The sequence below is a fragment of the Apodemus sylvaticus genome, chromosome 1, assembly GCF_947179515.1.
Source record: "Apodemus sylvaticus chromosome 1, mApoSyl1.1, whole genome shotgun sequence".
Classification (NCBI taxonomy): domain Eukaryota; kingdom Metazoa; phylum Chordata; class Mammalia; order Rodentia; family Muridae; genus Apodemus; species Apodemus sylvaticus.
The window spans coordinates 38,990,276-39,013,339 of NC_067472.1; the positions used below are offsets into that span (position 1 = coordinate 38,990,276).

Consider the following 23,064-nt stretch of genomic DNA (forward strand, 5'->3'; position numbering starts at 1 on the left):
AAACCACCACAAGCTTCAGACATCCTACTCCAGGGTTTGAGAGGAAAGAGAATTGGTGCATAAAACTGTGCTAAACAGAAAATGTCTGTATAAAACTGTGCTCTGCCTGGCTGTCCCAGCTGCTCTTGTTTGCTCTGTCCATCAACGGACTGCTGCATTGACTTGCACTAAGTTGTAAAACTACAATTGCAGAGCAAAATGCTCATTTTGCAGATGTTATGGGGTTCTTTTTCTTCTCTTCTTTCTAATATTATGTTTCTACCACTGAACATTGCATCTTCTTGTGTATGTGCCCACACATGTATGATGTATACACATGCATGTAGATATGTGTGTATTCATGTGTGTTATGTGCAAACCTGCACAGGTTCCACTGCACATGTGTGAAGGTCAGAGGACAACCTTAGGTATTGGTTTCATACAAGGTTTTGTTATTATTATTATTATTATTATTATTATTATTATTATTGCTGTTGCTGTTGCTGTTCTATTACATGTGTCAGGCCAGCTGACATGCAAAGGTTCAGACATCCTCCTGTCTTCCATGTTACTACAGAAGCATTAGATTACAGACATGTAGTTCTGTTCCCCTCTTTTATACGGATTCTGAGAATTTGAACCCTGGTCCTCATGCTTGCATGCAAACATTTTACCCACTGACCCATCTTCAAGCCCCACATATCCTATCTTCCATCTTCTATATAGTACATCAAGATGAAATGTGTTGACATCTTTTTTAATAGAATATTCTTCTGTCCCTTCTTTCTATTACTCTTTTCTAATATACATGATGTGATGCAGAATTTAAAACAAGAAAATGTAACTATTTTAATAGGTAGATAGATAGATATGTACCAGTACACACACACACACACACACACATACACACATATGCTTATTCAGATATTTTTGTTTGTACATACCACAGTGAAACCTTCACAGGCATGCACATTTTCTTCTGGTCAGAATGAAGATGAAATGGACATCACTTCATTTGACACACCATCTTGTATAATTCATGAGCCAAAGTACTCAGCTGTGCTCTGAGCAGCATCATTAGGCAGTGACACAGAGAGCTCGAGCCGCCTGTCCTAATAAAGAGCACACTTCTCATGGAAGCAGGATGCCTTTTCCCCTCCCAATAGACTTGTGAGACTAATAGAGGTGGTGAGGCCAGTTACCCATTGAGCTTGACATCATCACTGTCCACATTTATTTTGTTTTTCTTTATTCCACTGTTTTCTTTTCCAGCCAGAGGCCCTCTAGAGAGACCAGGCTGACCTTGAACTCACAATCTCCCCCAACTCAGTCTCCCAACTGCTAGGATTAGAGGGCTGTGACACCAGACCCAGCTCTTTTATGTTAAATAGAGAAGCATGTCAGTATATCTAAGGAGCATCTTTTAGAATATATTCCTAAAACTGGTGTCTAACGGAGCAACACTCTCATCTAATGGAGGCTTTTTTTTTAACTTGCCCAAGCTTATAAAGCTGTGTTCCCTTTCCAACAGCCTCATCACTTGCTTTCCTGTTGATAGTTGCTAAGGTAAACTTCTCTTCCAGAAGGGCCACTGAGGTCAGCAGGGTTTAAACCACACCCTGCATAGCCCTAAAGAAAAAGTGCAGCCATCTGAAAGGCAGTTTCCAGTGTTGGCTGCTGTTTACACTGGAGATAGCTGCTGGCAGTCCCCTTAAGCCCTCATAACATTCTGTAATCTTTTGACACAACTTTTGCAGCGTTAGCTACAATGAGAAGTTTCCCTGATGTCAGGGGGAATGTCCTTGGAGACAGCTGTGTAGTCATTGTGTAGGGAGTGCTGATCTCTGTCCTTTGGAATGCCTCCAAACTAGGAGTTTAACTTAAAAATATAAAATAAAAGCATTGCTCTCTTTAATGTGGAAATGTCACCCGTTGGAATGTCTTCTGAATGCTCCTCACAAATTCCACATTCCAGAAAGGCAAAGGAGTGTGCATTTTAACACTTCTTCACATATCCCAATGTATCATGGGGTTGATGTTTCAGAAAATATTAACAGTAGGGACATATGTTATGGTAGTTAAATGTGGCATGAGTCACTAGTGAAGATATTGGCTGCCATTAAATGTCATATTTCCTGGAGTGGAATTTAGGAATAACAGTGAGTAATTATTATAAGATTAGAAACTAATGAGAAATCTCCATAGTGAGAGTGATTTTAATGTGTCTTCATATTAAAAAAAAAAAAAAAAAAACCAGAGGCATCCTAATGTCAGGAGGGAGTTTACTCATTTATTTAAAAATAGAGAAAATAAACCAACTAAGAGCCAAGCAGATGTGTTGTGTGGCCTTAAACATAGAAAACCCTAATAAAGATTGTTGTATTCCATAGACTGCCTGCAGCTATTATGAACTGGGTTGCTGGAACAGAAGCTGAGGGATAGATGGGGAAGGGGCGAAAAGAAAGAAGGGCCAAGACAATATTTCACTGATCAAGGCTGGGAACTTTAATGGCGGTCGGACTTTTTAACAGTTTGGGCAAACCCTTCCCCCCAAGACTCCCGGGCTGAATTCCGATGGAAGTTGTCTAGCTTCTCTTGGAGGTCCTTGTCTTGACTGCTCTGGCAGCTGGGTGGGTCACCTGCTTAATTCAGGAATTCCTAGACCTGGAGGAACAATGAACTTAACCTTCACTGAGCTTCTCCACCCTAGGATAAAAATTCCTGCTTTAACCTATTAAAGGCAGATTCCTGCCGGAAGCCAGGGATTGACCTTGACCATTGTCAAACTCAAACCTTGTGCATGACTGCCCCAATATGGCTCTGTACAAAAGATGATAGACAAGGAACAGGGCAAATATAAATTAATATAACGGGTGCTAAAAGAACTTGGAAGAGGTATCCAGTAATGCAGATGTAGCTCAGCAAAGACTGCCTGGGAAGGGAAGTATACAGACAAGATCATCATGCAGAGTTAGAGTTGCACATTGTGCAGCTACCTACGGTGGCTCTGTTTAGATTAGAGTTTAATGAATGATCAAGGAACACAAGTCCGTTTCTATACCGAGAGAGGATACACCCTGCCACAGCCCTGTGTGTGAGTTGAGCTCTAAGGGAAATGTGTACACTGTAATTTTGTTTTGCTCTTTAAATGCAAGTTCCCCTTTTTCCTGCTTTAAAACAGTGTTTGAAGTTTCCCACAGGAGAGTACTTTGCCATGGTAGATTTTTATTCTGGAAGGAGTTTCTTAGCAATGAGGACCCAAATAGAAGTGCAAAGTTGTTCACTCTTTCTCAATTATAGACCACTTTTCCCACTACACTTTAGGAGTGGGTTGCCTATGAAGGAGGCAGTTCAAAGCAACATCCTCAGAACATCGCTTTCTCTGGACAGTTGGGTCTCAGTTAATACCTCTTAAATCTCTTTCTCTGCACAAAAATAAATCTAGAGCCAAGGGTTTCATATACTTTCACTGATTCAGAAAGAGAAGTCTATGGGACATGTATCATTACTAGAGACCTCAGATGGCAGCAATAGAAGAGAAAAGCCATTACCATGGAAAACATACTGGAAAGGCCATCATGAAACACCTGGTCGAGTGACCCTTGCTGTTCAAAAGGGGCCTACAAGCCTATGGGCTGATTTGTGTCAGCTAGTGTGGAGTACTATATTGTCCAGCTACTAACAAACCATAAATCCTTTGTGAAAATGAATTACATTAAAGATGTATCCTGAGGCCTTCTTCTTGGTATCTGGGCTGGTCGTAATAGATAGGCTTTAGTAGAGTGACTCTGTAAACCTTCATGCCCTTGCTGCCATATCTCCAGGACAATTTACTTTGGGGTGGGGAGGTCTTCAGAACCAGAGGGTCTCTGATAATCAGAATGTAGCAGGAAATATCTTTGATTGTATCCAGTGAGTCCATGATTTGTCAATATTTTTCCAATGTGAGGAAAGATTGACAAATATCTAGGACAACTATATGGCAAACTACTGCACAGACCAACACAGTACACTGCTATAAATCAGTTGTAAGACATGTAAGTGTTGGAAACCTTGATGTGTTTAGAACCTTCAGTATTAGAGGCAATGTGTTAAAATCTAGTGGTTGTGTACCCAGCAGGCATGATACTAATAGAAAGGTCTCAAAAGCTCCCACACAGAAGTATCTGCTCCCAGAATAAAGAAAAAGAATAAGAGTTTGCTCACAACAGAAATATTTACTTCTCGCCAAGGATATAAGTCACTGTGATGAAAGACAAGTTCTTCTTCTTATAGTACTATGAATATGATTGTGAAAATATAAGATAACAAATGTGGTAGAGAAGAAAGTATTTGGAGACAGCATGGTACAAGGAAAGGGCCGGCACTGTCAGCCATGCCTTTGTTTCTGGCTGTGACCATGAGATGATGGGTTAACTTTTGTGACTCTCTGGTTCTGCTTCATAGGATGATCTGATAGGAATAAGATACAAGAATAAAGATGAAGAATCCATTGAATAACAAATATCAGTGCTCTCCCTCTCTTTCCTCTGTGTCTCCCTCTCCCTCTCCCTCTTCCTCTCTTCTCTCTCTTTATCTCTCTCTCCTCTTTCATATTGGGGATTGTGCACAGGACCTTGTTTGTGCATATTGTGCATTTGCTTTACCACTGAACTTCCTCTGGCTGGCCTTGAACTCGTGCCCCCTCACTTCTGCCTCCAGGCAGCTGAGGTCTGCAGCTATGCTCAGCTAAGTCTGTTTCTTAAGAGATAAGTTAAGAATTCTTAAACGTTATGCTCATTTTTCTATTATTAAAATTATGATTTAAAAAAATAATAACAGGGTAACATTCCAGAAAATTAGGAACCTCAAATAGGAGAGAATATGAAAATGACAGGTATTTGTGCTAGGAATTTTCAAACAATATTTTTTGCTAGAAGTAATCAGTAGATTTATTGATGATTATGAATCTGGTTGAGAAAACTGGACACTAATACTCAACTGTTTACTAGAGTTCCTTTAACATTTGAAGAGTGTTATTCCAATTATTTTCAAGTAGCCAACTGTTTGTTTTTAGGTGTGTGTATGGGGAAATGTACAACTGATTGCAGGCACCCAGGAAGGCCAGAGGTATCAGACCACCTTAAACTGTCCTTACAGCCATCTGAGTGCTGCCCAACATGAGTGCAGGGAACAGAACTCAGGTTCACTGCAAGAGAACCATTTCCATGTGACCAACTGCTGTTGGGAACCCTTACCCACCGCATTTTCCATATATATTCAGAAATTTTTCTTTTTGATAAGCCTTTGATATACCAGAAAATCACAATTCTTTCAAATGTAAGTTTATGGCTTACATGGAACTGGGATACAAGTCTTTGGAAGAGCCTAACTCAAGAATAGGAATCTGGTCCTTGGTAGAAAGGAATACTTGCCACTTGGTTTGGATGTATTGCTCTGCAGAAGGCTTTGATCAGCTGGTGGCTCCAGAGATGACTGTTTAATGCAGAGCATAATTGGACAACAGAATGGACAGCTAGGGAGAGGTTGGGAATGAGAAAAGGCTGTGTGCCCAGTAGCAGAGAAGCACTAGCCAAATGGATATAGCTGTGAAGGGCAGAAGGGGTCATCTGTGCAGTGGAGGAGTTGATACCAGATCAGAAGGGTGGGGCACTGCAGCAGTGGAATGTAGAATCGCTAGTATCAGAGAGTACAGCGTAAGGTGACAGTGAGGTTGCCAGACATCCAAAAGATCATACTGACTGGGTAACTGGAAACATAAGAACTAACATTTATTAGAAGCTCGGCAATATGCTAATTACTATATGGTATGCTCTTATTGAATCTTCTTTAAAATGCTCTAAAATCAGAGGGTTTTTTTTTTTTTTAATTCCCATCTTACCAATGGAGAAAGCGAATCTTGAATACTATAATTAACTTGCCCAAAATGACAGGGTTTCTAAATGGTGTGGCTGGAGTCTGAGCCAACATCTGGCTGACGTGCGAGCTACACTTGACCACTCTAGTGTAGGGTGAGATCCAGAGAGGGAAAGGCATCAGGTAAGCAGGGAAGAATAGCAATGCCATCATCTGGGCTCAGGGGCTAGACTACAGCCCTGTGGAGGAAGGCAACAAAAACAATCAGAAAATAACAAGAATGGATCTGCAGGTTGCACTTAAATATCCGTGCACAGGTATGTGCAGCAATAATAATTAGGGAAAGGGGTGCTATCAGTCCTACAGTGGAGGAGCACAGGAAGGGAGGAGGGAGAGGACATGGGAGGGACTGAATGATCAAGAGAAGTGATGTCATTATATTTAAACTTAAAATTTATTTTAAAAAATGAACATGAGGCAATGTTGCTCTCGTACATATAAAGAGCCCTAAGAGTTCAGCAATATGGGCATTGCTGTCAGGTCTGCCTTACCAAGACTGGAGGCAGAGCCTCCCTCCCAGGAGTAAGCTGGACTGTCTTTACATGACACTAGGTGAGAACCAGCAGTGAACGGAGTTGCTGCTGAGGATGGAGAAGAATGAGAAGCCTCTCTCTGGAGAGGGCACAGCTATCAGATTTAGCATCAGAAGCATAGTTTAAAAAAAAAAAGGAAAGTGAGAGAAGATTGTTCTTACATCATGGTTGACCACGTGTGTGCAGTTAATCTACTAGCTGAACAAGCACCTTGCCCCGCTCCAAACCTAAAGACAGTAAGACTGTAGTACAAACTTCCCATTCTCTGGAAAAATGAAAGGACTTGCAACTCAATAATAAATGACAATTAACCCATCCTATTTATTTATTTATTTTGTTTTTTTTTAATGTATGGATAGTCTTCTGCAGGTGCACATGCATACCACAAGAAGACATCAGGTCCCTTTACAGATGGTTCTGAGCCTGCGTGTAATTGTTGGAAATTGAACTCAGTACCTCTGGAAGAGCACCCAGTACTCTTAACTGCTGAGTCATCTCTCCATCCTCAAATAACCTATTTTTTAATAAGGAAAAAATTTGAATTTTTTTTTGCAAAGAAGACATACAAGTGGCCAATAGACACAGGAAAGGTGTTCTGCACCATAAACCATTAGATATACAAGCATACTCAAATACCACTTTATATGTACCAGGATGACTCATAAAAAAAAAAAAAAAAAAGATGGGCAATACCAGGTATACGTAGTTCTATCTATAGGTAAAGGAGAGGATGTTGTGGGTGGGATGCAAACACTGTATCATAGAAGAATTTCTGGCAGTTCCTCAAAAAGCTAAACATAGTTACTATATGAGCTAATGATCAGTGAATAAGGGTCTCATCAGTGAGAGACTTGAGCGTTCATCTACTGAAAACACATTGCATGCTCATAATAGCTTCCCTGCTCATCATAGCCAGAAGATAGAATAGCCCAAACATCTGTCAGCTGGGTACTGCAGGATGCAAAATGAGACTTCATCTTAAAAGGAATGACATTCTAACATAGGTGAACCTTAAAGACATCTGAAGGACGATACAGGCCATATGCATACTATAAGACTCTACTTATGAGCCACTCCCAGAACAGGCAAAATATATAAATCCTTAGACTGTGGTCTCCAGACGCTGATGAGAGAAGAGTGAAGGGCGACTGTGAATGAATTTAGGAATTTGGTTTGGATGTCACAAATTTTCTAGAATCCAACAATAATGAGATGATTGTTCAACTTTGTGAATGCACAGAAAACCACTGATTGTATTAAAAGGGTAGATTCTATGACAAGTGAATTCTATGTAAAGTTAGAGTCCTGATGTTAGTTTAACCAGTGTGGAATAAATCATGGGCATTGTTTCCCTCTGTGGTATGTTTCTCTTTAATGAAGTAGGTTCTACAGGAATTTTACTAGTTATGGCACAGAGAAGCCGCTTTATAGCCATCTCTTGCCCATTCTGTATTTGATTTCACAAATCTCCTCTAAATATATCATGTTCCTTCTAGTTTAATTTAGCTGTAGCATGACCACAAAATACAGTATTGCTTTGAAATCCCAAGCAGCGGTTACAACCAGCTTCAGTCCAAGGGCCTACTCAACCTAATTAGTAACAGCTCCATGGGGCTCTGTGTTTATAAAGATCCTGAGGCTGGATCCAGGCTAGCTATGAAAAGTGGTCTCAGATATTCAGAGCAGTGATCTTAGACTAGACAGTGGAAGATAAGTTAGGAACATTTGAGTTGGTTAATTAAGCTAGGACAATGCATTGTTCTACTGGGTTAGATAAACCTGAGAATATACTCTGATACAACTGGTAGACATATTCACACAGTGTGACCTACAACTGAGCAGGAGATCCAGAATCTCAATATTTTGAAACAGTCAGTATTTATAGATGACATGTCAAAACTCTCAATAAATAGCACCAACTTTTTCATATAATTTGATATCAAGGTATTTTGAATAATACTGTGTATGCTTCAAAGGCTCTTTACAAATGATCATTAGCATATGCTTACAAGGAAATACAATGTGAGAAAGAATATCTAGACAGATTGGGGGCTGGTAGTCTTCCATGGGAGAATGATAGATTTACCAAGGGCTATTTTGGAGAAAGTTACTTCACCCTCTCCCTGCAGCTAATATAATTGTTGACCATCCCATGACTAGGAGTAGGATTGTATATGCAACTCCTTTCTCTCCATACTGGAGTTTGGTCTGGCTTAGACTTAGGTTTTGGGCATGGTAGTATAACCACTGGGAGTATATATATGCACATCTGTCCTGCTGTGTCCAGAAGACAATGCCTCCTTGGAGTCATCCACCTCCTCTGCTTGACTCTTGCATTCTTTCTACTCTTTCTGCAATGATCCCTGAGCCTTTGAAGGGAAGAGAGTTTGGTATATATGTTCTTTTTAGGACTGAGAATTCTGTGATTTCTTTTTCTTGGAACCTCAGCCAGTTGTGGACCACTCTGCTAACAACCACCCACTACAACAGATTTTTTTTTTATTGAGATGAAGTCATCCTACTGCCTGGTCCTTCGTCCAGAATTAGAGATGTTCATCGCTGTGCCCAGCTCAACACAGGCTTTATAACCACCCTCATCAAAGTGGGCAGATATCACTGATTGTTGGGTGTTATGAACCTGCTATTACATACATTCAGTGATATTTGAGTTCTAGTTAGAGCCATCTCATCCCTCTCAAACATGCTATGATGCACTTTCTCTGATAGGCAAAGGGAGCCTAGAGAATGAGCCCTATTTCATTGGAGTAGAAGTGGTCCCTCCAGATGACTCCACATGCAAACTTGGAAACCTCAGCTTCAAGTCTTGAGCTTTCTCCGCTGTAATATGGAAAGGAAGGAGGGAACTGAGGCAGAAGAAACTGGGAAATGCACAGCAGAGCTGGGCCTCTAGAGCAGCAGCTTTGGGATTTGTCATGAATGCTGGCAGCCACAGTGCACTTTGTTCTTTCCGCTCTTATGTCTCACTTCCCACCCCTTTACTTCTGCAGGAAAAGCAGCGCTCTCCACACCTCCCCATTGGTCTTAGTTAGGGTTCTATGGGTGTCAAAAAGACGATGACTGAAAGCAACTTGGGCATGAAAGGGTTTCTTTCTGCTTTCAATTTTCAGATGAGAACCATCTCTGAGGGGAGTCAGAGCAAGAACACAAGACAAGTACCTGGAAGCAGGAGCTAAAGCAGAAATCATGCTCCTCCTGACTTGCTCAGTTTGATTTCTTATGCACCCCAGGACAACCTTCCTAGGGATGGTGTTGCCCGAAGTGGGTTGGGCCCACCCACCTCAACCATCAATCAAAAAACTGCCCCATGGGCTTTCCTATAAGGCAACTAATAGAGGTGTTTTCTCCACTGAGGTCCCCTCTCCTCAGATGACTCTAGCTTGACTCAAACTGACAAAAATCTAACCAGTATACAGTCACTTCTCCACTCCACTTCACTTCCTACCTACTGAGATGTCCTGGACAAAGAGCAGTGAAAACAGGATGATATGTACACATCCTCTCAGATCACAGTGATCCAAATCTTTACTAACAAACCCCTTGGTATCTAGAGCTCAGTTTCATGACTGAGAGACAGTAGGCACCACAGCTTGTGGATGGCGAATGGGTACCATGCATTTAGGGCAGTGCCTGGGACCTGAGGACTAGTTGTACACATAACACCTGGTGGTGGCAAAAGCTTTAAGGGTCAGACTTACCTCGTGGTGGCCTGAGATAGCTCTCAAATCTATTGTCACTCATGAGCAGCTGCCACGTGAAGATTGCTTAGTGGAGATAAGCTTGATCTTGGAATCTTCCGGCTTAGCAAGATGGCATTCTACATCCTACATGGATGCTGACCATTGACTGAGCAGCTGCTGGCCTGTCGGAACTGGCCACCGATGCAGAGATCCTAGCTGTGATGGCCAGTTGGGGCAATAAGTGTGGGAAGATGAGCTGAAGAAAATCAAGCAAAATATGCGTACTTCAGAGCTTTTTGGTATCAGTATTAAGGACCCAATCTACCAGGGGCAGTGTGGGCAGCCACATGATAGGAAGCAATGGGTTAATTGAGGCACAAATCTGGAAGCTTTATGTGTAGACATCTGCAGTCTACAACTTCCATTTCCAAAGACCAATAAACAAATGGATCACTATAGATGAGGAGTCCAAATAGATGAGGAGTCCAAGTGGCCAGAGTCGTGTGGAAGACTTACATTAGTATTCTTGGCTTCATCACGCCACACCCACCCCGTCCTCCATAGGAATGTGATTCCATATCCTGGTCATCTGGGAGAACACCATGCATCCATATTAGCGGGATAGAGGCAGAGGCAGAAGATGATGGTAGAGAAATAGAGAACACAGGAGGATGGGGAATTGGGGAGGGGGTAACAGGAGACAGAAGAAAGAAAGAAGAGGGGAAAACAACGAATTAGAAAAGGAAGACAGAATGGGAGAAATCCCACTGTGTCCACTGCTTTCCAAGCCCTATGCAATGTATTCTACATGCACTTTCTATTTAGATATCAGAGCTGTGAGATTTATATTTGCTTAGAAACGAGTCTGGGGAAAGGGAAGCTAATTTTTAAATTTAAAAAAAAAAAAAGCTTACACTTTGTCTGGCTAGGTCCCAAGAGCCAGGCTGAGTAACTAAATCAATTTAGTGTATTCTAATGATACAAGCTAAATGCAAATTAAGTCATTTGTCCTGGGGAGGGGGTGCTGTGGAAGGAGATGGTTGAGTGCACAAAGTCATCTATTTGGAGGTTTTTGGGTCCAGGCTGCTCATCTTGCTCCCTAGATTTAATGCCCTGAGCCTGCACCCTACCCATTTAAGGACTGGGGAGCCTAGTTCAGTATGCTAAATGGACCTTATGTGTGGGATGTAGAAAGACACCAAACACTGGCCTGCATCAGAGTTCAGAGGAGTTGAAGGGATGGAAAACCGGGCAGGGCACTCTACTCTCTTGAGAGGTCCACATCTCAGCCTCAGCCTGTTTTTAAATGGGGAAGTGGCTGCTGTATGGTCAAACCATGTAGAGGTATCCAACCTTTGAGACTGTCATATGATATCCTTTACAAATGTGTTGGCATGCATTAATACACCATGGAATGCATGAGGCCCTCAGAGTTCAGGGTAGATGTGGCCATCTCACAGGAGACCAGAGACCCAGTGTTGAGGTAATACTGTTGGGCAGATACAATGCAAGCTCTGCCCTCCTACAGTTTTAACAGACCAGACATCTGTCTTTTTTACAAGTTGCAACAGAAGACTAATTCCTTGTTTTTGATCCTCTCTGTTTTAGGACATTATGTTTATGTGGACACCTCTTTTGCCAAACAAGGGGAGAAAGCTGTGCTGCTGAGCTCTGATTTGCAGGCTGAGGAGTGGAACTGTTTGCGCCTGGTCTACCAGATAACCACACCTCCAGGATCTGTGTCAGACCCCAGCCAGCTGAGCCTCTATGTGAGATTCGAGGATGAAAGTTTTGATCGCCTGCTTTGGTCCACTAAGGAGCCTTCAGATAGCTGGCTCATAGCCAGTCTGGATCTTCAAAACAGCTCCAAGAAATTCAAGGTAAATGGGATTTAAGAGGAAGATGTAAGGCATGCGACATGTGCTTTATTCTATATGAGGTCTTAGAGCAGTGGTTCCAATCTTAAATGTTATAACCCTTCAGTTCCTCATGTTGTGATGATTCCCCAACCATAAAACTATTTGTGTTGCTACTTTATAACTGTAATTTTGCTACTGTTATGAACTGTAATATAAATACCTACGTTTTCTGAAGGTCTTAGGCAACCCCAGTGAAAGGGTCATTCTACCCCCAAAGAGGTCACAACCCACAGGTTGAAAACCACTGTTTTATAACAAGTCATTCATGACCGTCAGCTATATCATAGAAAATTAATATAAGCTAATATTTGCTCATTCCTAAAAAGAGTATCTTCACGGACTTTCTCCATCTATTAAAAAAGTAAGACTCTAAATGGTGCCTAAGTTGACCTCTTCAGTGAGAACGGATCTTCAAGAGTACTTTTGTTGCCAAAACTTTTGCTTCACCCTTCTACATCATTTGTGGGATAGGTTTATATTATCTTCCTAATGTGTTAATTGCTCCAAGGTTTGAACAAGACACTCTCATAAAAGGAAACACTAAAATGCTTGGAAAATTATTTACCAGGAACATTTCTTTTCCTTTCTAAAGAGGCTAAGTGTTCTGTCTATGATGCTCTGAGAGAAGGGCAGAGGATGTAAGAGGTGGGGTGTGGAATTGAGCTGGGACAGAGCTAGAGTGTGGCACACATGAGAGTGTCACTGGGAACACCACCGAGCCACCAGGAGACCACGTTCCTAGTACATCCCATGCCTAGACTCAACGCTCTTCTTTGAATGGCTTTAAAACAGAGCATCTCCCTCTAGCCCAGTTCGTTGGGAGTCTCCCCAGCAGGTGGCTACTGAGAAAAGGAACATGGGAGGCTGAGTTCCTATTTCATACCATCCTCCCATGGTTATCAAACCCAATTCTGCCTGAATACTTGCAAATTATCCTGCTGAAGCCACAGAAGTAAAAGCTATCTAAGAACTAAGGTCAAATGTACACTCTATCCACCACCCCCATGAACACAGGAGGATGGGAGGTTAGGATAGCATTGAAAGGCACATGACTCCAGGCTTCTGATGGAGACTTCATTCATGTCAAAGTCCTCAGGGTATATCTATATGTTCATGTGTGCATAGGTGTGAATAGACACATACACAGTCCATAGTAAAATTCATTCAACAGCTGTGAGCCACACTGAATAATAACTCCTAAGTAAGAACTGAAATATTGGACAAGAAACATGGTGTTTTGATACCTGATTCCTTTTCCCCCCTATGCTGTGCAGATTTTGATAGAAGGTGTCCTGGGACAAGGAAACACAGCTAGCATTGCCCTCTTTGAAATCAAGATGACAGCAGGCTACTGTATTGGTGAGTGAGTTTTGTGATCATGGCAGCGGAATGCAAATCTCTTCCTATATCCACAGCCAGAAAGCAGCAAATCGATCCTAAAGGCCAAATGAGTCATGGAGCATACTACAAAATGCTAGCATTTGCTAGAGCCACCTGAAGATGCGACATCGATCCTCCCACATTGATCGTCCATCTTCAGTGTGGAAAGGCTTATTAGCATTTGCTCTAACTGGCTGGGTTAACAAGTAGAAGCAACTTCTCCCTCGGTGATGCTCTCTAACCTTACCCAGCTCTAATAAAAATAATTGCTGGTTTTCTGTGAACTCAGTGTGTGTGTGTGTGTGTGTGTGTGTGTGTGTGTGTGGCCTTTGCCAGAAGAGCAGACAATCCATCCCGCCACCTACTTTCCTGTTACACTGCTGCTGCTATCTTAATGATCTCTATTGTCACTTAGATCTTAGCTGGTGTGGGCAGGATTGTTTGCATGACAGTTTTGAGAAGGCAGGAAAAGAGGACAGCCCCTGATTCATGGGTGCCTGACTATTCCTCATCAGCCACCAGCCATAACCCTTTACATAATGAGAGCCTGGTGTCTTGAAGGTGCACATGGGAGGAATGGGTTCTTTGTGGAGCAGAGGCTGTGGGATCTGAGCATACAAGGTACAAACCCCAGAGCTTAGCAGTCAGTAGCCCTCAGGGAGCTTCTTACGGATCTGGGACTCAGGGCAAAGAGTCTGGGTTCTGGAATTATGAGGTAAGGAGGTGCTAGAGTTAGCCTACAGGGGACAGGCATGCAGCTGTGCTTTCTGATGATGACAATGGTGTCCATGAACTGGAAACAAGGAAATACAGATACATAGGATCTAGGAAAATCCTAGAAGAGACACAGATTTGCAGGGATTACAGAATGAGAACCTCAAACTCAGGGGTGGAGGTCAGAGAGAAGAAAAGAAAAAAGTCAGTAGATCTGAGAAATGGCTCAGCATTGACAATATTAAAACCGAGGACTCAGAACTGAAGGGGTCAAAGACGGTCTTGAACAAGGAGCCTACGTAAATGCCCTGTGCTCTGGTTTCTGTGTTTGGTCTTTTACTGATACCTTTAATGCAAAGAAGAAAGCAAGACTGGAAAAAAAAAAACGTACTTTCTGTAGATGCAGAAAACATCCTTCTTGAGTAGTCTAGGTGCTGCCCCTCCACACACAGAAGCAGTCAGACATACTTGGGGAGCTCCGCCTGCTGGATCAGTCGCTCACTGCAGGTGCATGCCCACATACACTCAGGATTGTGTGTAAACATCATCAGCTGTAAAAAGAAGCTGGTTCCTGGGACCAGTTAAAGTGGAGTTAAAGGTGGTTGATGAGATGCTGGGCATTCAAGAAATGTTCAGCTCTTGCCCCCAGATGACATGATGGCTTCTGGTTTGTTTAAAACAAAGAAAGGATGCTATATCGTCACCCTTCCCTGCTCTCTGTTCACCGTTTCTCTCGGTCCCCGTCGGTGCAATTGGATTAATAACAGTTTCTATCTCAAGGAGTTGCCGAGGATTAAGTGAATTCAGAGAAAAAGCTGAGAAGGATTCTTGCCTTTTATTCCACTCTGTGGCAGCCCTTGGCACTAGATGTTGAGCATCAGTTGGCAGATACTGTTGTGGAAATTTGAAAAGAAATCTTAAAATCTGTCAGTGCTCACCGACAACTGTACCAGCTAGGATTCTGAGGAGAGCAGGGTGGCTGTGTGGGGCGTGGGAGCAGAGGCGGGGATCAGCCTCTGTAATTGGAAGAAAACCCATCAACATCAATGAGACCATAAAGCTTTGCAAAGTAAAGACGCCAGCAGGTGCTGGCATGGTGACCAGAATTCGTCCCAGCTATGACTCATAACCCGTCATCTGGCTAGCCAAAGATGGCAAAGACCGTCTTTGACCTTTCACTTCCTAGCCAGGACAGGAGGAGGAGTTTCTAGCAACTAGAAAGGGTGGCTGTATGGTCAAGACTTCTGGCTAGGCTGTTGTTCCTTCTGTAAAGGGCCATAGCTCGCCATGGTAACCTGGCAGTGATAGAGATGGGTACCAACCCTGATGTCACCCTCCTTCATCTCCATTTAGTGGAACCCAACAAGGGGGTGGAGCAGTGGAGGAGAACAGGATGGAAATCGTGCTTCGTTTGATAATTGCAAGATTAGGTTTATACATTCCCAGCTAAATGAATTGGTTAATGAGAAACAATGTATAGGAAACATGACAACATCCCCAAGCAAAGAGATTTTACTTCAGCCTTTCTCATCTCTAGGCAGGAGTTGCAGAAAGACCCTGGGCCCGGTGTGCACCTTTTCCACATACTCTTGAGTAGACTCTTATTTATCAGACAAGTGGGGGATTTTTCAGCATCTTGGAAACATGCCTCTGAGTTCTGGAAATCTTATTCACCATAAAGAGACAGAGGGCTGGGCCATCAGGGAGCAGTAAGGGTGGTGGAGAAAATGTCTAGAACTGAGGAATAACCCTAAAATAGTACATTAAAATCGATGCATTGGAACTGGGAACACAGGTCAGTGCTAAAGACCTTGGATGTGGCCCCAGCAGCAAAACACTGACCAATTAATTTAGTAGGTTGACAAAAATCATCAGCTAATATCAAGCATGGGCCATGTGCTCTGATTCTATCCTGAGAGCTGCCTGTGCATGCTGAGTATGATGATGTGGGGATGTTGTCTCCAATTCACACATCAATAAACAGATTCAGAGAGATGGTGAGTCCCACAATAAGCTACATGGCTAATGGCTACGCCTCAGAGGGGCGATGGTGAAGCAGAGTAGCTACTCCTTCCTGGATCTCTCTCTTTGACCGATATTGATCTGAGTCACCATTGTCCACCGTTGAGGAAAAGAATGAGTAAGGCCGGGCTCTGCAGTGGGTTCGGGTGTCCCCCAATGTAACTGCAAGCCCACGAATTGTCTGTCTATGTCTCTTCCTCCAGACTGTGATTTTGAAGAAAACCATCTCTGTGGCTTTGTGAACCTCTGGAATCCCAATGTGAACTGGTTCGTGGGAGGAGGAACCGCGAAGAACACCCACTCCATCCTCCCACAGGATCACACCTTCAGGAGCGAGCAGGGTGAGCCAGCCACAAAGGCAGTCTTCTTTCCAGGGTGAACGTTGCCTTCAACTCCCACATTCTGACTTCTGTCGACAGAAGAGGAGTAGGGACACACTCGAGGACCAGGTGGAAGAGGCAGGTGACAGGGACAATCTGTGAGACAGAAACAACTGGAGACATGAGCGTGTAGCTAAGGAAGCCACAAAGTCTTTAGCTCGTCTGTAACCTTGGCTGTTTTTACATTTCTGTGAAATGTTTTACTTCTTATCTATTAGCTGTTCTCATTTCTAAAGACAAGCCTGGGATACTTCCAATCTTCATTAAAAATAGACCTCAGGGTGACCGGCCCTTAAGAATTTCCCATGAGACCACCAACGCTAATGATTACTCCTTGTGAAGGGTGCAATAGTGCCCCCTGGTGGCCAAGTACGCAGGCACTCTGCAAGGAAAATGCAGAGGCTAGGCTCACAGTGAGGACTGGGTCCTTCCTCGTGTGTCTCAATGGTTACTTCTGGTTCTGATAGTTTTGTAAATCACTATATCTCCTCATCTGCAAGACAGTGCAGTCCTCCACTCTGTGGTCTTTTCTAAATATTGAGAAAATCCTGGCTTTTCTCGAAAGAGAAGGTAAGAACATTGGATCCTTTGCATTTTCATTCTTGGCACATCCTCTGGCATCTATGCCCAGATGGTATGTCAACCTTAAAGATACACATCCCTCTGTGGCCACAGAACCCACACTAAAAATGATGATTCTATGCAGAGTGAATGATACTCAACAGTAGCAAAGCCACCCATAAATCTGCATGAGTATTGTAGAAAGATACTTTAAGTCAAAACCTTAAAATGTCAGCAACACCTCTCCAGACCTTTGTTTAAGTGAATAAAGCTCCTAACAAGGGTTCAGGGTTTCATAAAAGAAAAGTCAGGTGGCTTTTTTTCTTTATGTATGGAGCCAGGGTAGCATGTGATTGTTTTCCCATTATATTGTATAAATCAAGTGCAGAGAGTGATATGAAATTGAAACTGTAATAATCCTGGGTCTCTATATCACAGCTACAAAGAGGTGAAAGTTGAATGGTAGGCAAATGTTAGAGAGCTTTCCCAAGCCACTCAAAGCTTAGCTCCAAGGTGGTGACCATGACATCACAATTTTATGACAACATATTCACAGTGTCACTGTCATCCTCAGCTGACTGGAGGGAATGGGGATTTGTTAGGAAAAGCAAGAGCACTATGTATTAGTGTCAAACTGCTCATTTGATGGTGTTGCCTGAGTTCAGTCTCTCCTTAAAAGGGTGTAATGCTTATAGTGCTTGCTCTGTGATCAGAGTGTTCTATTTCTATGGAGAGACATCAGGACCATGTAAAAGCATTTAATTTGGGGCTTTCTTACAGTTTCATAGGGTGAATTCACAACCATTATAGCAGATAGCATGGCAGCAGGCAGGCAGATATGATGCTAGAGTGTAGCTAAGAGCTTGCATCTGATGCACAATCCAGACGAGGGAGGGATTGAGCCTAGCATGGAAAGCCTCACAGCCACTCCCAGTGACACACCTCCTCCAACAAGGTCTTACCTCCTTCCCCCCCCCCTTTTTATTAGATATTTTCTTTATTTACATTTCAAATATTATCCCCTTGCCTGGACCCACCCACCCCCAAAACTCCCTATGCCATCCTCCCTCCCCCCTGCTTCAATGAGGGTGCTCACTCACCGACCCACCCACCTACTCCCACCTCCCTGTGCTGGCATTCCCCTACACTGGGGCATCGATCCTTCATAGGACCAAGGGCCTCTTTTCCCACTGATGCCCAACAAGGCCATCCTCTGATACAAATGTGGATGGAGTCATGAGTCCCTCCATGTGTACTCTTTGGTTGGTGGTTTAGTCCCTAGGAGCTCTGGGGGTGAGGGGTCTGGTTGATTGATATTGTTGTTCTTTCTATGGGATTGCAAACCCCTTCAGCTCCTTCAGTCCTTTCTCTAACTCCTCCATTGGGGACCCCATGCTCAGTCCAATACAGAGGTGGATGCTTGCAGCCAAGGTCTTACCTCCTAATCCCTACCAAACAGTTCTACGAACTGGGACCAAGCTTTCAAATACATGAGCCTATGGGAGCCATTCTCACCCAAACCTCAACAACCACTCAACATACATATGCTACACACACACACACACACACACACACATGCATGAATTTCCATAAAGTCATTATACTACTTCAGTTGCAGCATAAAAAGATGAGTTCTGAAGATTCTAAAATATTTATCTAAGGAGTTCTGGCCACAGGATACCAAAGGTTTGCCCCCCCAGTGTGACTTTTCTTGCAGAAAAGTAAAACTACCAACACTCTAAAAAAGATAGAAATTGCCTCTCTTATTTCATTTGCCTTGTATTGGATATATTGATTTTCTCTGCACTCTATCAATTTTGGTGGCAAAGGAAAGATTAAATGATCCAGATGTCTGCCTACAGCAGCAGATTTTTTTCTCCTTGGGCTCATCTCATGTTCATTCATATACTGGAAACACGTTAGGCCCTTGCTTTTGGGAAGAAGTAGAGAATCACATAGCTGAGATCAGGGGTGCAGAAGAACACATTCATGGGTCTTTGTGTTGTAGAAAAGAGAACAGTGAATACAGCATCTGCAAAAGTCAGTGTAGTTATCAGTTTGTTTTCATTAGCTTGTATGTTTCTAACAGTTTTCCCCAGACAGTAAGTTCTGACTTTTTCCAATGATGCTGTCCCCAACATCTTGTTAAATGGTATTAAGATACCACACTACAAATTGTGGGATTTCCTTGAGATATGGAATGGGACATGCTTTTTAATTTGTTTTCTTACCCAATTCTGATGTGCTACATAAGGGTTTCCTTCTTAGTTAATATTTTACTAAACAAAACAAAATCATTTCTGGAGGTCAGTTGCTGGCAGCACAGATCAATACTGTTTTCTATGCACCTTGGCAAAGGGGGATAATTGATGAAAAAATAATGAGGAGAATTCATTATTTTCCTGAGGCTTGAAGTTTTTTTAAACCAAGCTGCTCAGAATCCCACTCTTCAGGGAGCTGGACAAAGATCCAAAACCCAAAATCAGATCAGAATGATTTTATTCTCCCAAAGCCCATGAGGTGGAGGAATCAGCTCTCCACAGTCAGGCCACTTGGATTTGGATGGAGTTTGAGTGTCATCAGCACCAGCGCCTACTCTTTCTCTCAGATCATGGCATCAGCACCCAGTGGGAGTGTGGCTTCGTTAATTTCTTCAGCATTGCCTGTACACGTGGTCTGCTAGACACACACACACACAACCACACACACTATGTATTCCTAGTCATCTTCACATATCAACAGCCTCAATTTCAAGGATCAACTCCCACATGTCTCATGGGACGCAGATCTTCTCTTAGGCTCTTCCGCAGAGCAGCGGCAGCAGGGAGACGTGCTTTGTCTCTTCCTGTGTCTTCACTTTTCTCTTCTCTGGCTTTTTCCCACTCCTTGCACCACTTTAGCTTCTTTGCAGTTCTGGAGGCATATGGGGTTCAGGGCATAAACGAAGGACAGTGGGTATGAAGCTTTGCCTGCCTGGTGTTACTTAGTCTCAGGTTGATTCCCTTAAACTGGAAATGGCAAAGGCTACTTCTCCCATGGCTGATGAGATTTGCATTCTACAGTTCCAAGAAGGAAATGATGCTCTTTCTGGTCGACCATCTCTGAACCTCTTCCAGCTTTTAGGGGTAATGGAATTAGTCAGACCTTCTCTACAGCAGTTACCATGCAAACAGTCTTGAGAGATTTTTTTTCTGACGTGCAGTAGCCCACTTAGGCAAAGGGAAAAGCCAAAGTCTATTCCATCAAACCTTGGAAAGTCAGTGGCAACAAAAGGCTCTGTCCCGACATCTCTACTATCAGATTCTTGCCTCTTCCTACATGCAAGGGAGGTGGGCCCTTCTCTCTGTACTCTACACAGTTGCTTTTCAGGGACCACGTTCTCTCTAGAACTCTGATCTGATCTGGGCCAGGTAAGTGGGGTGGACCATTTCCAGCTCTGAAGGCAGATTCAGGGGATTAGTCAGAGCAAGTTGGCTAGCCAGGCCAGCTGTGCCAGCAAGTTCTGGGGTCAGCTGAGAATCCCTGCTTCAATGAATAAGAAGGATATTGAGGAAGATTCCTTGAAAAAGAAAGGGAAGAGAGGAAGAAGGAGAAGGAGGAGGAGGAAGAAGAGGGGGAAAACAACAACTCTCACCTCCTCCATGCAAAGGCCCAAAGCACTTGCAGAACTGAGACCTGTCTGCCTATATGATGATGAGATTAAGAGCCAACTTCCCTTTTCCATTCCCTCTCTAAGCTGCTCCCCTTGGATCAAGGTAAGAAAGAAAAACAAAACATGCCAGAATCAAGTATAGTGATGACAGTTCCTTTTTTTAAAAATCCCATCTCTAGCCTTCTCATATATCTATATTAGAGGGAATATGTGAGATAAAGTTTGGAAAGTCGCTTTAACTGACAGGTGTTGCCACCTGCTGTATTAATAGTCCATCTCTATACTCTTTCGACTATGGAGATTCTTAGCTATGTATGGTGACACATATCTGTATTCCCACACTTGGAAGGAAGAAACAGAAGGATCAAGAAGCCAAGGCTAGTCTGAGCTACACAGGAAGATCTTGTTCGAAGAAAAGAGAGTGCTTTTCTTCATTTTCTTCAAACAAGGTCCTGCTATGCAGCTCAGGGAAGGAAGGAAGGAAGGAAGGAAGGAAGGAAGGAAGGAAGGAAGGAAGGAAGGAAGGAAGGAAGGAAAAAAGGAAGGAAAAAAGGAAGGAAGGAAGGAAGGAAGGAAGGAAGGAAAAAAGGAAGGAAATACAGATTCATATTTCCCATGTCCTTGGCCTTGAGATATTAGCTGAAAGTAGAAGTCTGTCTGACAGACAGAGTAGAAGTTTGTTAATGTGAGAAAAGACCTGGGGGAAATAGCCTAAAAGTAGGAAACATTCATTTTGTTCACAATTTCAGAGCTTTCCAGTCTTCATGGTCCACTGACTGGCCCCATTGCTTTGGGCCTGAGATGAAACAAAACACACATGCAGAAGCTGCTCTTTTTATGTTCAAAAGTATAAAGAGTAGAAGGGCCAAAGACAGGCACACATCCAGGGACCTATCTACTCCAACTTGGACCTGCCTCCTAATTTCTACAGCTTCCCAGTAATGCTATCAAATTACAAATCCATTAATCAATCAGTCCACTGATTAGATGATCCATCTGTTTCCCCAAGCTCCACTTCTGAACATTGCACTGGGGACTAAGGCTTCAACACATGGCTTCTGAAGGAAAATTTCACATCTGAGCTATAACAACATCCCACCCAATGTTCCTATACAGCTCTTTCATCTTTGCTATATAAACAGACTGGAATCTGGCTCTATTAGTATTAGACTAAAGCTCTACTCCAGCCCCTGAACTGAGTGTTCCTGAATATAGATATGCAACCTGGGAAAGTAGATGGGTTGACTTATCATGTTTGAGTGATGTCAGTTCAACATGGCACTAGTAGAGTGGGTTATTTCCATCTGGAACATGTTTCTTCAGCCCAAGTGGTACCAGGAGACAGCTAGTCCAGGCAGCTGCAAGACTGAAGCAGACAAAACAACTAGAGCCAAAACTGTGGTCAAAGAGAGATGAATCCTAGCTGAGTCCAAGACTGCCTTAGGCACTATGGTCAAGCTGTGGGCAATCTTTAGGGAAATTCTGGGCAGCCAGGCTGTTCAAAGACATATGTTCAGAAACTGTCCTCTGAATTCTTTTCCTGACCCATGGGGAGATGGATGCTGATGAGGAACCACTAAGGTTACCTGAAAGGTTTCACTAGCACAAAGGGCAGCTGCAAGGAGGAAGGAAGGCTTTCTTCAGAATCAAGTGCACCGACTACATTCAGGCGTCACTCAGGGGGCCTGACCTTCGGCTGGTATTGCTAGGGATTACTGTCTTTCCATGAACTTGACAGCCATCTTACCTGAAGAAACCTCAGGTTTTTAAGTGTATAACTAACTGCTGGGGACAAGTAGATCCACTTCCTCTCTGAGTGTGGCAAAGCAGCTGATTCTTAATCTTCTGAGGAACCCATTGTCTCTATTTACACATTTTCATTTTTAGTTAGATTGGTTTTTCTGGTTGGTTGGTTAGTTTGTTTTGAAAAAAAAAAAAGTATCTCTCATTGTATGTTCCATAGCCTAGGCTGGCCTCAAATTTGTCATCTTCCTGCCTAAGACTCCACAGAGTTAGGATGTACTACCATGCCTGGCCTAAAGTCTTAATTCTGGTCATGATTTGGTTGATTATAAAAATCCTGTTTACCTAGAATACACCCATATCTAGGTTTTTTCTTATCTAATTGTGTTTCCTTGTACCCAAATCCTAGTGATCTAAAATTATTAAAAGTACCTTTCCCTAAATTAGTAGAAACTCTGCAACCCTGACCCATATAAGAGGGTTGCCCTAAGCTGGGTAAGAAAACTCTCATAATGCAAGGTAATAGATATGGTTTCCTAAATATGCCAAGCTACCTTTGTTCTTTCC

At 42.9% G+C, this 23,064-nt stretch overlaps 1 protein-coding gene across 2 annotated transcripts in view; it reads left to right on the top strand.

The window, feature by feature from the left end:
* The window catches only part of Mamdc2 (MAM domain containing 2), a 154,701-nt gene that overhangs the window by 59,656 nt on the left and 71,981 nt on the right, over positions 1 to 23,064 (top strand). For both annotated transcript variants that reach the window (XM_052188223.1, XM_052188231.1), the window contains exons 3-5: positions 11,735 to 12,006; positions 13,320 to 13,404; positions 16,365 to 16,502. In XM_052188223.1, the coding sequence (XP_052044183.1) occupies positions 11,735 to 12,006; positions 13,320 to 13,404; positions 16,365 to 16,502 (495 nt within the window). The remainder of the gene's footprint in view (positions 1 to 11,734; positions 12,007 to 13,319; positions 13,405 to 16,364; positions 16,503 to 23,064) is intronic.